A 15,547-nucleotide genomic window follows, 5' to 3' on the forward strand; every position below is an offset into this window, starting at 1 on the left:
ACCTATTTTGATACTCGTAAACCGGTGAGGGAGGGGATATTGGACTGTAAAATAAACTGGAACCCAAAGTTTTATTAACAAGTTTTTTTATTTGTTGTCTCGAAAACTTTGGTAGTACTTTTGGCGTACTACGGTTTTCAAACTTTTATATCAATAATATAAATTTTCACAATGCGTAATCATCAATGGGAACGGTTATAATTTACTGTCAATGAAATGTCTTATCCCTTAAGATCCCTGACATTAAACACATTCATGAATTTTTACTGAAAGTATATACATATGTAGGTCTTCTTTTATAGTGAGGAGTTTCTATGAACAAGTTTAACACTTAAATGATACTGATCATTCCTGTAATAGTTTGGTACAAATAAAGTAAATAGAAAGGGTCATCTCAATAAGTGCCCATCTCAGAAAACGCCTATCTCAAAAAACGCCCATCTCAAAAAACCTTTTTCTCATAAAATGCCTACTGCATTTATAATAATAAAGCCTTCTTTATATCTAGCACTCAATAGAATAATAGGAATATATATTGATATCATGAATTTTATTCTATTTCTATAATGTTTAGAATATTTATTCCTAGGATGAATAGGTATTATAGCATAGGCGAAACATATCTATAAGTCTTTATATTAGTTGATTAGTTAGTATGGCGACTAGACTCTAGGGGGGAGGGGGGTTATCAATAGCCCAAAACCACCCTATTACATTAAGCAATCTTTCTTGAAATTACAACCCATTCGGACCTGCAATTTTAGAGATCTTAAGATTCAGACAAAAAACTCTGCTACTTTATACAGTAAAATTAACGATTCATCTCCCATTCATGTTTATTTCCTATGTAAAAGAATTTTCTTTAATTTAAATAATAAAAACCTAATATTTTTCTCAAGAAGAGTTAATAAAATATAGAAAAGAATTTTACTCTTACCAATTGAAACTGGTTTTAAATACTTTTAGAGAACATAAAAAATTCCTAGGTATTAAAAATTAGGTCGTAGCATATAATTAGGATTGTGAAAATAAAAATTAGAACGAATGATTTTAAAATTTTCAATTTCAGTTCTGGTTTACGTGACGCATGGTGTTCTACAGAAGTTGATGAAGAGGTAAAGTTCCCGTTTCAGAGATATTAATTGACATATCAAACAATATCATTAAGTATCTTAAGAACAAATAAATAATGGATGGTCAAACAGACAGCGTTAGTTAAAGCGCAGTTGTTCATTGGTCATTAAAAATGTATTAACCATAGAAATTACGAAACCGGTTTTTTTTTAAAGAAAAGAATAAGTATTATTATTGTATGAATGACAAATCAAAGTATTAAGAAAACTAAACGTTAACTTCATTTGTTTAGGGAATCTACATTAAAAAAAACGTCTATCTTGAATAGAAGATTAGAAAATCACAAAATTTCATACTGGAATATATGAGCATTACCAACCGACAAATGAACCAAGTAAATTACATTTTGAGTTCACATTGGTCTAGGGAATCTACACAAAAAATAAATGTATCATTAAAAGCGGATGAAAAATTCACCCTCCCCCCCCAGAAAATGAGATAGAAAAAAAACATAGAGGGGGGGTGGTTCAACGCCACCTCCCCGCCCACCCTCCAACCGTTAGGGGTTAATATTGCAGATTGAGGGTATTAATAGTTCAGTAGATTATTTGCATAGAAGTAAAATAATCTATTAGTTACTTAATTTTTAAGTTTTGACCTTAATTTTATATCATAAAACCTCAGTTTATGAAGAATTTTTTTTGTTGGCTACTTCAATATCTAGTAATTTGGCCGGATATCTGATAAATTGTGAGAAATTTTTAAACGGATGATATCATAATCAATTTATTATTGATTTTATATTTATGAACTTAATTATTATTATTGTGAAAATATTGATTTAATCATTAACTTTAACAAGTCTGTTACTAAGCTTTTCAATTTTAAGTATAACAAGTATCTTTTTGTACATAATTAGCGTAGCTTCTACAAGTTAAAAATATTCAGATAGAAACATTGTAGGTACATCGTTGAATTTAAAATTCGATCCAAGTTTAAAGTTTGTATGGGTGAGAGGGGGAAGGTCTAAACAATCTAAAAAAAACTAAAAATGGCAACCTTTGAAAAAATTACTTATAAGTTCACTGATAAGCGACAGTTAAGGCGCTTGAGACCCCAAATTTTCACCTTTTCCATATGCCTTTCTAAGGGCTGAATATTCTAAATCTGCTCTTAATAGAGATATGTACATATAAATATGTTTTTTTTTTCCAGGATCTTGTCTATCAAAAATGTTCCCTTTTTAATCAGAAATATTCAAATACCTAGTAACAGAGGTCTTTTAAGAAAATATGATAATTGTTATTTTTATTATTTAATTGGTTTTCATTTTATTATGTAATGTCCTCAAAATAGATAAATTTTTTTTGAATGAAGAACGAGAGCAACTAATTTTAAGCAACTTCCGTTAGGGTAAGGGGGGGGAAATTTCGGGTTTTTTTTCGGTTTTTTTGAAAAAAAATGGGGTAAATATTAATATTTTCAAATGAAACCAAGACCAGTAGAAAGCTTACGGAAAGGACTATCAGGTCCTAAAAGGACATTATCCTAGGACTTTTAGAAGTTGGCCGAAATTGACCACAAAAAAGTTACCGATATTTCCCCACCACCGGGGGAAATATCGGTAATTTTTTTCAACCTAAAAAAAATCGATGAAAAACGGCCAAACGGCCAGTCGAACATAAATAATCATAATTAGTATAGGTTATAGGGATTATCCACAAAAAGTTTCATAATGATCGGACTATTCCTTCTATGTTAAAAATGAATTTTTTTGAAAGACGCGAATTTTCGATTTTTTTTTTCGAAATTTTTTTTTTTAAAAACTTAAAATTAATATAAGAAAAAAACGTATTTTATTACTTTTTAGGCCTGATCCTAAAAAAGCTCACATTGAACTATAGATTTAGCCCAAAAAACATGAAAATTGATTAAAAATTGACCTCAAAAATTGAATTTGAAGCAAAAGTGTCATCTTTGCAAAAAATCTTGACTACATTTTAACCTTAAAAAAATCGATGAAAAAAGGCCAAACGACCAAACAAGCGTAATAAATCATAATTAGTATAGGTGATTGGGATTAACCACAAAAAAATTCATAAAGATCGGACTATTCCTCCTATGTCAAAAATATTTTTTTTTCAAAGGACCAGAAATTTTGATTTTTTCCTCGCAAAATTTTGATTCAAAAAATAAAATTAATTTTTTTTTTGTTTTTTATCTGTTCTATTCATTTTTAGGCCTAATTCTTAAAAAGTCCATATGGAATAATAGATTTGACAAAAGAAAACATGAAAACATGACCTTAAAAGTTGAATTTTTATTTCTTTTGAAATTACCGATTTTTCCCCCGGCGCCAACTTTGGTCATTTTTGAAAAAAATATTAACCCGATTTTAAAGCTCTCAACGGATTTGGAAAAAGCGGGCAATTTCTAGTTCAAAAAGTTTTTCAGATCAGCTCTAGGTCTTACCAATTTTTGTGAAGGTCGATCTTTACACACCTACTAAAAAATTTTTGGAAAAAAAAAATTTTCGTCCGACTTTGAGACCCAATAAGTACCCTTAATATTCATCTCACAAAAAATTCATTTTATACTTTTTTGTAGGCAATTTAATAAGGAACAAATTTGCTTTTATATTTTTTTCTGTCATTTGAAAGGAACATGGAGAAAAAGGTCATTTAATGAAGGTAGGTCGAAATTACCGAGAATAGCCCCTTACCGAAACTTCCCCCCCCTTACCCTAGTGAATTTGAGTAATTTTTGGGTGAATATAAGTAGCTTATTGTTAGATATATTTATATAAAAAAAGAGTTTCGTCATGGTTCTATATGAAAAAAAATGAAATGTTAAGCGATTTTTTGAAGAAATGTCATTAAATGTTTTGTTGAGTTCAAAGTACAAAATATTCATGACTAAACTTCATCAAATGCTGTAAAATGTAAAAGTACATTGATCATTGATTTCAATACATTTTTACAATTTACCACTCCTTTTACTAAATATTATACATTTTTCATCAAAGAAATATAGGTACTTTTGTAAGAAATTGATGGTTTGCAATATGAACTTATACATTTTCAAATTTTTTGTCAAGACCATGATAAACCTAAACTTTTTTCAATCATTTTGCCCTATGTAAAAGAAACCAAATATATCAAGAAAAAAAGGCTGCCCATCTTGTATGTTGAGCTCGGTACTTATGGAAGTTGTCATCCTTGTTTTTCTCAGTAACATTGTATTCAAGAAAATTCAGTGATTATTTTATTTAATTAAAATTCATTCTAAAATGTAAAAATATACAAAATTAATTAAGCACTTTTAGACTGATTATAATATCATGAAAATATTCCATTAACTAATCGTCCTAAAAATAAATATTTCAGAAATCAAGGGGATAGGATATTTATCATATTAAAAAAAGTTTTCACGAAAGCTAAAATTGTAAAATTAAATTGAACCTAACTGTTACAGGACTATTCATAAAAAGTTTTAAATCTATAGGAGAATTATATTGTAAGAAACGTTTGTTTTTTTCAACACAAAATTGTTAAAGAATTTCTATTCTAAGTAGCTGAACTGAGTGAATACCACTAATGGAACTATACCTACTGTTTTATTTAGGGAGAATATATTCCTGGTAAATGGGGATACTGTCATGTAACTTGTCCGGTCATGGATGTGTCAGATTGTCGTGTCGTGGCTGGACCAAGAAAAGGTAAACTTTAAGTAGCGCAGCTACTGCTTAATAACTAGGGCATATCAAGGGATCTTAATAGACAAGACAATGTATGATAAATTAAAATTAATGTAATCCCCCAGGGAGGAAGGGAGGGGATAATGGATCGAATATTCAATATTTTAGGGTCACAAACCTTGGGGCCCATCTTAAAGTGTTCGTGAAGTATTTAGACTGAATTTGGGGACTTTGGGGACTAGCGCACACCTTGCCGCTGAATTTGTTATGAATCTAGCATACAAAAATAAAAATAAAACAGACAATTAACACAATTTCTAGTAGACAAACAATTTATATAGTATAAAATTATTTCGGCTGGTTCTAACAAATATTTTTTCTCAAGAAAATGTCATTTCATGTCTAGAAACTCTACTGTGATATTTGTGTAAAAAACAATCTAAAAACTTTTAGTGTAAACTTGAATTTTGGTAGAATTTAATAATATAGGAGATGGGATGAAGATGTTCTAAGAACGATTTTTCTAGTGATTAATTACCGAATATTTACCTCATTGTCATGTACTGGAAATATAAGTTATAAGTAGATGTTTTTTTTCTTTCTCATTTTTAGTTTTCTAATTTAGATATACATAGGCACTTGCTGTATATTGCACTAGTCCCCAAAGTTTTATAATAACGCTCTTTTATTCATTGACTTAACAACTTTTGGGACTTGAATTGATCTTTGATTTGTTGGTTCTTTAAGTTGGATGTCCAAACGTTTTAACCACTAATTGTAATCTACAGAAGAGGTAATTTTGTCTATCATCATTGGGGATGTATTGTACAATGTACATTGTATATCAATATAAATCCCTGGAAGTATGGTCTTGGTAAGTTGAAATTAGACTTTGACATTTGTATGATTATAAAACAAAAACTGAAAAGAATCAAAACTTAAAAACACAAATGCTTTAATGAAGTCATACTAATTTTGTAATCGTTTCCTTCGCTATACATTTGGCGGTATATATTCTAGCAAGGTTAAACATGTTAATGTTGAAAAATACCAGTATATAATAATATATTCTAGCAAGTTTAAACATGTTAATGTAAAAAAATACCAGTTAAGTTTATGCATACAATGCTCTCCAAATTTTGTTTCTAAGCTAAGAAATTCCAGTTAGATCAGAAAACTTAATTGTTCTTAATAAAGCTACTCCAGAGCTCACTTTATCTTCTGATATTAAGACAGACTTTTGATATTTACTATAATTGGATTCGATTTCATTTTTATAATAGAATAAAAATTTAATGTTTTGTATTCGATTTTTTCAGGGAAGGAGAGGACATTATACAGTAAATTATAATGTCATTATCATCCAATGTGGATTGTCAAGGTCTTGGTCTTATCCCGTATCTTATTTATAATAGAATAAAAATTTAATGTTTTGTATTCGATTTTTTCAGGGAAGGAGAGGACATTATACAGTAAATTATAATGTCATTATCATCCAATGTGGATTGTCAAGGTCTTGGTCTTATCCCGTAAGATCCCTGACCCATGACCATATAGGTTCTCTATTACAATCTGTCGCTTGACAGTTCAGCTTTTATTTTAATAAAAATTCATCTAGTACTTGTATCATATGTTGATATCCTTGTCTAATTAAATGAAATTAAGAGGAATGCTGTAATTGTTTTGAATTATGGATTTTTTTAAAATCCGCTTTTCATTCTTATTTCTTTTTGCAGGAATATTTTAGTTGCATTGAAAATTTCGAAAACGTTTCATGAATAAAAGTTTTTGTATTTTTTAAATTTTCATAATGAATAATTACCTATGATTAAATTTTTTTAGGTGGTAAATGTGTGTTCCCGTTTTACCACAATGACAAGCTATACTGGAGGTGTGCTCAAGCTGGTGTATCACCAAGTCAGGTATAGTTTTACCACAATGACAAGCTTTACTTGAGATGTGCTCAAGCTGGTGTATCACAAAGTCAGGTATAGTTTTACCACAATGACAAGCTATACTGGAGGTGTGCTCAAGCTGGTGTATCACCACCAAGTCAGGTATAGTGTTACCACAATGAAAAGCTATACTGGAGGTGTACTCAAGCTGGTGTATCGCCAATTCTGGTATAGTTTTACCATAATGACAAGCTATACTGCAGGTGTACTCAAGCTGGTGTATCACAAAGTCAGGTATAGTTTTACCATAATGACAAGCTAAAATTGGAGGTGTGCTCAAGCTGGTGTATCACCAAGTCTGGTATAGTTTTACCTTAATGACAAGCTATACTGGAGGTGTGCTCAAGCTAGTGTATCACCCCTGTATAGTTTTACCACAATGACAAGCTATACTAGAGGTGTACTTGAGCTGGTGTATCACCAAAGAAGGTATAGTTTTACTACAATGACAAGCTATACTGAAGGTGTACTCAAGCTGGTGTATCACCAAGTCAGGTATAGTTTTACCACAATGACAAGCTATACTGGAGATGTGCTCAAGCTAGTGTATCACCAGGTATAGTTTTACCATAATGACAAGCTATACTGAAGGTGTACTCAAGCTGGTGTATCACCAAGTCAGGTATAGTTTTACCACAATGACAAGCTATACTGGAGGTGTGCTCAAGCTGGTGTATCACAAAGTCAGGTATAGTTTTACCACAATGACAAGCTATACTGGAGGTGTGCTCAAGCTGGTGTATCACCAAGTCAGGTATAGTTTTACCACAATGACAAGCTATACTGGAGGTGTGCTCAAGCTGGTGTATCACAAAGTCAGGTATAGTTTTACCACAATGACAAGCTATACTGGAGGTGTGCTCAAGCTGGTGTATCACCACCAAGTCAGGTATAGTGTTACCACAATGAAAAGCTATACTGGAGGTGTACTCAAGCTGGTGTATCGCCAAGTCTGGTATAGTTTTACCATAATGACAAGCTATACTGCAGGTGTACTCAAGCTGGTGTATCACCAAGTCAGGTATAGTTTTACCATAATGACAAGCTAAAATTGGAGGTGTGCTCAAGCTGGTGTATCACCAAGTCTGGTATAGTTTTACCTTAATGACAAGCTATACTGCAGGTGTACTCAAGCTGGTGTATCACAAAGTCAGGTATAGTTTTACCACAATGACAAGCTATACTGGAGGTGTGCTCAAGCTGGTGTATCACCACCAAGTCAGGTATAGTGTTACCACAATGAAAAGCTATACTGGAGGTGTACTCAAGCTGGTGTATCGCCAAGTCTGGTATAGTTTTACCATAATGACAAGCTATACTGCAGGTGTACTCAAGCTGGTGTATCACCAAGTCAGGTATAGTTTTACCATAATGACAAGCTAAAATTGGAGGTGTGCTCAAGCTGGTGTATCACCAAGTCTGGTATAGTTTTACCTTAATGACAAGCTATACTGCAGGTGTACTCAAGCTGGTGTATCACAAAGTCAGGTATAGTTTTACCACAATGACAAGCTATACTGGAGGTGTGCTCAAGCTGGTGTATCACCACCAAGTCAGGTATAGTGTTACCACAATGAAAAGCTATACTGGAGGTGTACTCAAGCTGGTGTATCGCCAAGTCTGGTATAGTTTTACCATAATGACAAGCTATACTGCAGGTGTACTCAAGCTGGTGTATCACCAAGTCAGGTATAGTTTTACCATAATGACAAGCTAAAATTGGAGGTGTGCTCAAGCTGGTGTATCACCAAGTCAGGTATAGTTTTACCATAATAACAAGCTATACTGAAGGTGTACTCAAGCTTGTGTATCACCAAGTCAGGTATAGTTTAGCATAATGACAAGCTAAACTGGATGTTTGCTCAAGCTGAAGTACCTTCAATTCAGGTTAGTTTTAGCATAATGACAGGCTAAACTGGAGTTGTGCTCAAGCTGGAGTACCTTCAATTCAGGTAAGGTTTTACCACAAAGAAAGCTATACTGTTGACCTCCTTACTTATGTTTTTAAATCCACAAAAGTTTTAGGAAGCAGTTGATACTAGGTTTCTTGAAGAAGCTAATTTCACTTCTTTACAAAGGTAGGGAGCGTTTGGGACACTTTACCAAAGCTTCAGGAATTCAACTTAAAAAAGAGTTACAGCACTAAAATTTGAAATGACAGTCGCTTTAAAGAGGTAGGTACAATGTGGAACTGTGAAGAAAAGTTGGTGTAACCGCTGCTGCCGCCGTTCCCCGCCAAAAAAAAATGGTGATAGCGGCGGTTCCGCCGCCGTTTCTTCACAGTTCCACATTGTACCTCTTTAAAGCAACTGCCACACTGTGTTCCAGAAATCCAGAAAAATGACAAAAAATCATAGAGAGTGTATATTTGAACATTTTGATGAAATTTTATTTAAAAAGCAATAAGTATACATATATCTTTTAAAATAATGGTGAAAAATACTTATGATAGGGGTTTTACACAAAGGGCGTCAAGGGGGGGTGTAAAGATAGTCTAATAAGCACATATCAGAAGCTGTAACTTCCTTTGTTTTTGAGCTACATTGACGGGAATTATATCAAAAGATATTGCACAACCTAATAAACAATGTTTGGTAACCCTTAACAGTCTGGGGGGGGGACTACCCCCCCCCCCTTTCTGGTATTTTCTATCTCATTTTCTGTGTGTGAAAGATATAGAGCTGTAACTGAGTGACTTGTTTAAAATGGGCACGACACATAACTGAAAGTTGAAACTGTCGGGCACAGGATACCTGGCAGGATCATACAGGTAAAGAGCAAAAATATTTTTTCATGACTTAAACTTTCATCTTATCAAATACTAAAATATCCAATAATACTACATCCCAATATGAAATATAGTTGTTCAAGTAAATTTCCGGTTCCAGGTATTATCCTGGAGGTCCTGATCCTGCAGGTCTCCAGAAATCTTTAATTAGCTCCTGTTACCTCATTTTTTGACTTAAAGACTTCAAATTTTAAACTTAAGCTATTCTAACAACATTACACGACCAACTAAAATTTCATGAAAATCTGCAGCCGTTTTCCCGCTGACCACCGCCCCTGAAATTTATATTTTGAGATTTCTAATACAAAGTTTACATACAGATCAGTCAATTTCTTACTTATTTTCTGTGTGTATTTTTAAGCAGGGAGGGATGGAACAATTGGCTGTTTATTTTTCTAGTCGACAATGTTTTATAATAGTGTTTTCTCATTTGTAGGCATAACAACTTTTAGACTTTATTAATTTGATTGGTTAGTTTATTAGTTGAGTATCCAAACATTTCAACAACTAATTGTAATTTATAGAAGGGGCAATTTTGTGTATTAGCATTGGGGATATACATTAATTTATCGGCCATTGTCTTATCCCTTTAGATCATAGATATGTAAGACTTTAATTTTTATTTTCATTTTACTTTAAAGGAAACAGTTTCTATCTTAATCAACATAAATTCTACTCTTCTTTGTTAATAAGTATGAAAGAACCTTTTGTGGAAGGTTGCTCAATAAAAGGGTAAAGGGAGTATATAATGTTAAAAATATAAAATCAGAATATTTTTTCTTGATGAAGGAAAACACATACAAATTTTTAGACTTCTAGCTTTAATGGGATTCAAGATTAGTATATATATAGCAGACCCCCCTCCCCCCCCCCCCCCCCAATTAAAAGGTATGATAGTTCAGATAATAGCTTATCCATTAATGGATAATCTTTAATTTAATTATAAATCTTTTATGTACTTTAAGTTTAATTGAATAGGTGTTTGAAATAATAAGAAATATAAATTACTTTTGTATTAAAAATTGTTATTTTTTTAGTAGACCCTAGTTACTTAAGAGCTTAAAAAAGCAAACTTCGCAAGATTTCGGAAGATTAGGCTAAGGTTCTATGATATTATACATAGTTCTAATTTACTCATACGAGAGGATTTTATTGCCATCCTTTGCCATTTTTAGTTCTGGACCCAAACGTAAAATTTTCATTTCAAGAAAATTGTTTATCTTACAAGAAACGGGCATGTCTAGAAAAGTACCTACAATTACAACAAAAAATGGAGATTTGACTTCTTTTAAAGGCTAAACGTATAAATTATTATATACCGATTCCAAAAATATATAATACTCAAAAATAGCTTTAAAAATAAAGGGTCCACACTGATTTGAAATGTAGTTTAGTTGACCGAAAAAATAGTTGTTTACTATGATTAAAAGGAACTTAATTCCAAGCCTCTGGTGTAATTACACATCAAATTCTTATTTTTTATAGTAAAGAGCTAATTCTTTCGGCTTTATTTCCAAAAACTTGTGTATATTACTAAACAATTGTTTAAAAGTGTATTTTCCAAAATGTAAAAATCGATTTTTTGTCACTGTCAGGAACATAGTGTGCCATACCAAATTTCAGTGATGTAACTTCTTTTTTTAGTTGATTTCCTTTGACTTTCAGTTTTATTTTAAAAAGTGTCGCAATCGCCTCCCCCCATTTAATATATTAGTTAAAGCTATATGTTTTTAGAAATGGTATTGGTGTCCAACTGCAGTTGATGACCATGGATTTATGTTGCACCATAATTGGGGTGTTTGTGAGGATGAATGTAAAGCTGATGGTGCTCTGGTCTATACTGCTACAGACCTACAGGTTGGAAAAAGCTTTTTATTTTAAAAAGAAATAAAACTAACCTAGAGGCTCCTAGGAAGCCATGAATAAGTTTAATATTCTCTGATGTAGTTTCCCCTATTTTAACAAATAAATCACCTTTTGTCTTTAGTAAGTTACTTGACCATGCTTGTTACCTAGGCAATACAGTCTTCTAATATTTTTTCCATCACACTCTGAAGTTTGGGCAATCTTTTTAATGTGAACTTTTCATAATATTTAACCTTTCGTCTCTGTTAGTAGAATGTAAATCAAATAATAATCAAATAGTTTTAATGTCATTTTAAGGGACCATATCCTGGATGTACAAATCCTCTACAGAATAGCTCCGCAGCAATTATACAAGATTCAGCTTCAACTACTACCACTACTACTATCACAGCTACCACTACAACTACAACCACCACTACCACTGCAACTACCACAACAGAAGGAGTAGAGCCACTACCAGATGCTGCTTTCTTATCACAAAATAGTGCCGATTATACAACAACTATAAAAACAATTGAGGTTGAAACAACAACAGAAGAAGGGACAACAATGAACACACCAACAACAGAGCAATCCTTTACAACTACACAGCAGTATTCTACAACAACAGAGCAAGAAACAACAAAAGATGCAGAATATACAACAGAAGACTCTACTGCAACTGAAAACGATGTTACTACATCTGAGGTACCAACTACAGTCTACGAGCAAACTACAACAGTAGTGGAGCAAGAGATAACAGCTTCGAGTGAAGCTTTTCTTACTACTGAACAAGCTATGACTACCACTGAACAAGATTCAACTACTTCTGAGCAAACCACACTTGCTACAGAGCAAGACAATACAACATCTGAACAAAGTTCTATCCCCACAGAAGCTACTACAAATGAAATAGCTATGACTGCAACTGAGGAAGCCACAACAGTAATGGAAGGTTTTTCAACTGTAGAAGAGCAATTTATGACTACTGAGCAAGCAATTACAACTGGACAAAGTGCTTTAACTGAACCACCCACAGCCGCTGATACAACAACTGAGCGATCTACGACAGCTACAAAGCCAGCTACAACTTCTACAGAACAGGTTACTAAACCTACAACGCTTCCAACTACACAATCAACCACAACTACCACTAAAACTACTACAACCACCACTAAAACTACTACAACTACCACTAAAACTACTACAACAACAACTACAGAAGCCACTACAAGTGCCAAACCAGTTAATGTAATATTTTATGTAACAGACAGCACGCCTCTTCTTGTTTCTCAGGATATTACCCAACGACCACCACTTGTTTTAAGCCAGTATAAAGAAGTTACAGCTCAACTGCCTACCAAAGCCACCATTGTTCAAGTACCAAAAGATACATATGATCCATTTAAGGTGGGTTTTAATTTTAGTAGCAAAGCTACTTTATAATGTTAGGTCCTAACTGTCGAACTGTGTCACTGAAAGTCTGTTATGAAAACTTACTTTTTCTTTGCTTACACAACAACTTTACATTTAAACTTACTAAACAAGCAAATTTTTATTAAACTTAATTTGATATACATCAAAATTTTTTATGGAGGAAAATAGTACCCTATAGTTTACTAGCGGATACGCCCCCTAAAGGCCTCGAGAGGCACTTGAGGAGGAGGGGGGAGTTAAATTCGATTTTAAAATTTGGATTGTGTGGGATATTTTTTCTTTCTAGGGACGATTTCTCTTTGGAGGGTGGTGGTACCCTTCCCCAAATACATATAAACCTTCCCAGGACCTATGAGAAGCTTCCCTTTTAAGGAGAACCATATCAGTTCAGCGGTTTGCGAGATCTTTCGGTACAAACATACAAACACACAGATAGGAATCATGTTACTTCATTTTAAGGATAAGTAACCGTCTTAATGAATTATTAGGCTTTCATTGCGGAGGAAAAGCTTTCCGCTACCGCGAGTACTAGTGCGACATCCAGCGGAGAAAATGAAAGCAATTCTAATCAAGAGGAGATCATCACTGAAGAAATGGAAATTAAAGTTGGAACAATCGATGAAAGGTGAGATATTGAGCAACTTTTAAAAAAGGCATTGATATATTTTAATGGGTGTAGAATATACGTGGATATTATGACTGAAGAAAAATTGTCGTTAACTTAGGTTACAATTTCCCCTCGCATTTATTGGTCAGGTCGTTTATCCAGTAGAAGGGGAGGCGATGGGGTAAAGAAGGGGGTTAGAGGAGATCGTTATTTTAGCCCGCTACATAGTCCACTTTATTATAGAACATGAAAATATGGTGTAAGATCTGGTGGTTTTCTTATTTGTTGGCTTAACAACTTTGGGGTCTTTCAATGAATTTTGATTGGTTGGTTCATTAAGTTGGGTGTTCAAACATTTCAACCACCTATTGTAGAAGGGTTAATTTTGTACATCGTCATTTAGGATTAACATTAATTTATCATCCATCGTCATATCCGTTTAGTTCCCTGGCTTTCCACTCATATGTATGGCTCTTGATCTCCAAAAAGTTGAGAAGAATAAAAATACTGTGTACGTACAGGTTCCCCAACTCTTATTGAATGACCTGCGTAGATATATATGTTGAATATTTTAGATCCGGTGGACAATCCAGTGTAAAAGTTGCCAGTGAAACTGTAATTGAGACAGAAACTGTGAACGAGGAAATTGAAGTTGTTGCCAGTCAAGACGAGACACAGAATATCAATACTCAGAACAGTCAAAGCCAAAGTGGTGGTGATGTTCAAGACAGTATTAATTCAATTGGCCAAATACTAGGAGGAATGCCTTTAGGGAAGTCCTTAGTTCCCAATCATATACATCAGTCTCAGAGCACCAACAGTCAAAACAGTGGTTCAGGTGCCCAAAACTCAAATGTCCAGGTAAAATGTTTTAAAAGATTTTACATCAGAAACTACTAGGTTTTAATTTTCCTTAATTAATAAACAATTCAATGTCTAGTTTTTTTTGGGTGAAATAAGTCTGCTCTAAAACTTAAAATTTTATTTGGTTTATTTAGTTGAGTGTCCAAATGACAAATATTTTAATCTACAGAAGATAATTTTGTGTATCATCATCGAAGATGTACATAAAGGGAGAAGTAGGTTGCGCTAAAAATCCGTAAAGGTGTGAGTTTTAAGGCTTAAAAATAGTAATAGAACGATAAAAATTAACTATATTTGTGTATTTCTTATTGAAAAAAACTATAGACAAAATTTTTTTAAAGCTAACTTAAATTTTAACGTTCTACTACTGTTTTTAACTTAAAACTCATAACCTTTTCGGATTTTTAGCGCAACCTACTCCACCCTTTGTCGGCCATTGTCTTATCCCTCTAGATTTAATTTAGGCACACTTGGTGATAAAAAAAAATCACTTTCCCCCTCTTCTTCCCTCTCTCCCTCCCCATTACATAATGCAGCTTTTCTTAAATTTCATAAATAGCAACTCGACTTTTCATCTATAGTTTTTGTTTTTAGGCTAGTGTAGATTTTATCACAAACTCGCTGGGTCAATCCCAAGCTACCAACCCGGGACAATCACAAAACAACAACGTAGCAGTGGAGAATGAAGAAAGTATAAACGAAAGTGTAGATATACACGAAAGCTTGGATTCTATTAAAACAATGTTAAGTGTTTCCACTTCAAATACAAATAGACAATCTCAAAGCCAAAGTGTGAATCATGAATATCCTGATTTGCTTCCAATTTATTAGGATCTTTCAGATGCAAACAAAACTAATGTGAACTTTAATGCCTTATTGATACATTATTTGTTTAGGATTAGAGAAAGAAAAGTCAAATAATCTACCTCATTTTTAGGAGTGCCATATGTCATATAGATATAATAATTTTATTTATTGTAGATATCTAGTTATTTTATTATATATTTATATGTAAATATATTTTATTCAAATTTTTAAAAGCTTTTTATAAATACCAACAAGAACGGAGTATTTGAAAAGTTATTTCTCGCATCGTATTATAAACAGCTTTCTGTGGATATAAAATGTACAACTTTTAAGATTAAAACCAGTTTTATTAGGGCTAATCTTATGATTGTACATTTTTATATTCGTAAAAAACTTGACATAATTTTTTCGTATGACTGAGAACCGGTTCTAATCCACTGGATGAATACGAGAACAGTTCTTTCTCGCATCGT

The 15,547-nt window shown here is 32.9% G+C and overlaps 1 protein-coding gene across 1 annotated transcript in view; it reads left to right on the forward strand.

The window, feature by feature from the left end:
* The window catches only part of LOC145326230 (uncharacterized), a 32,157-nt gene extending 16,850 nt beyond the window's left edge, over window positions 1-15,307 (forward strand). The window contains exons 11-18 of the mRNA XM_080169419.1: window positions 1,070-1,115; window positions 4,699-4,792; window positions 6,614-6,693; window positions 11,249-11,371; window positions 11,678-12,769; window positions 13,285-13,421; window positions 13,979-14,264; window positions 14,862-15,307. Coding sequence (XP_080025545.1) covers window positions 1,070-1,115; window positions 4,699-4,792; window positions 6,614-6,693; window positions 11,249-11,371; window positions 11,678-12,769; window positions 13,285-13,421; window positions 13,979-14,264; window positions 14,862-15,098 — 2,095 coding nt within the window. The 3' untranslated portion in view covers window positions 15,099-15,307. The remainder of the gene's footprint in view (window positions 1-1,069; window positions 1,116-4,698; window positions 4,793-6,613; window positions 6,694-11,248; window positions 11,372-11,677; window positions 12,770-13,284; window positions 13,422-13,978; window positions 14,265-14,861) is intronic.
* Window positions 15,308-15,547: the final 240 nt, after the last annotated feature.

This window comes from Acartia tonsa, chromosome 8 (genome assembly GCF_053477335.1).
Source record: "Acartia tonsa isolate MP-2025a chromosome 8, ASM5347733v1, whole genome shotgun sequence".
Lineage (NCBI taxonomy): Eukaryota > Metazoa > Arthropoda > Copepoda > Calanoida > Acartiidae > Acartia > Acartia tonsa.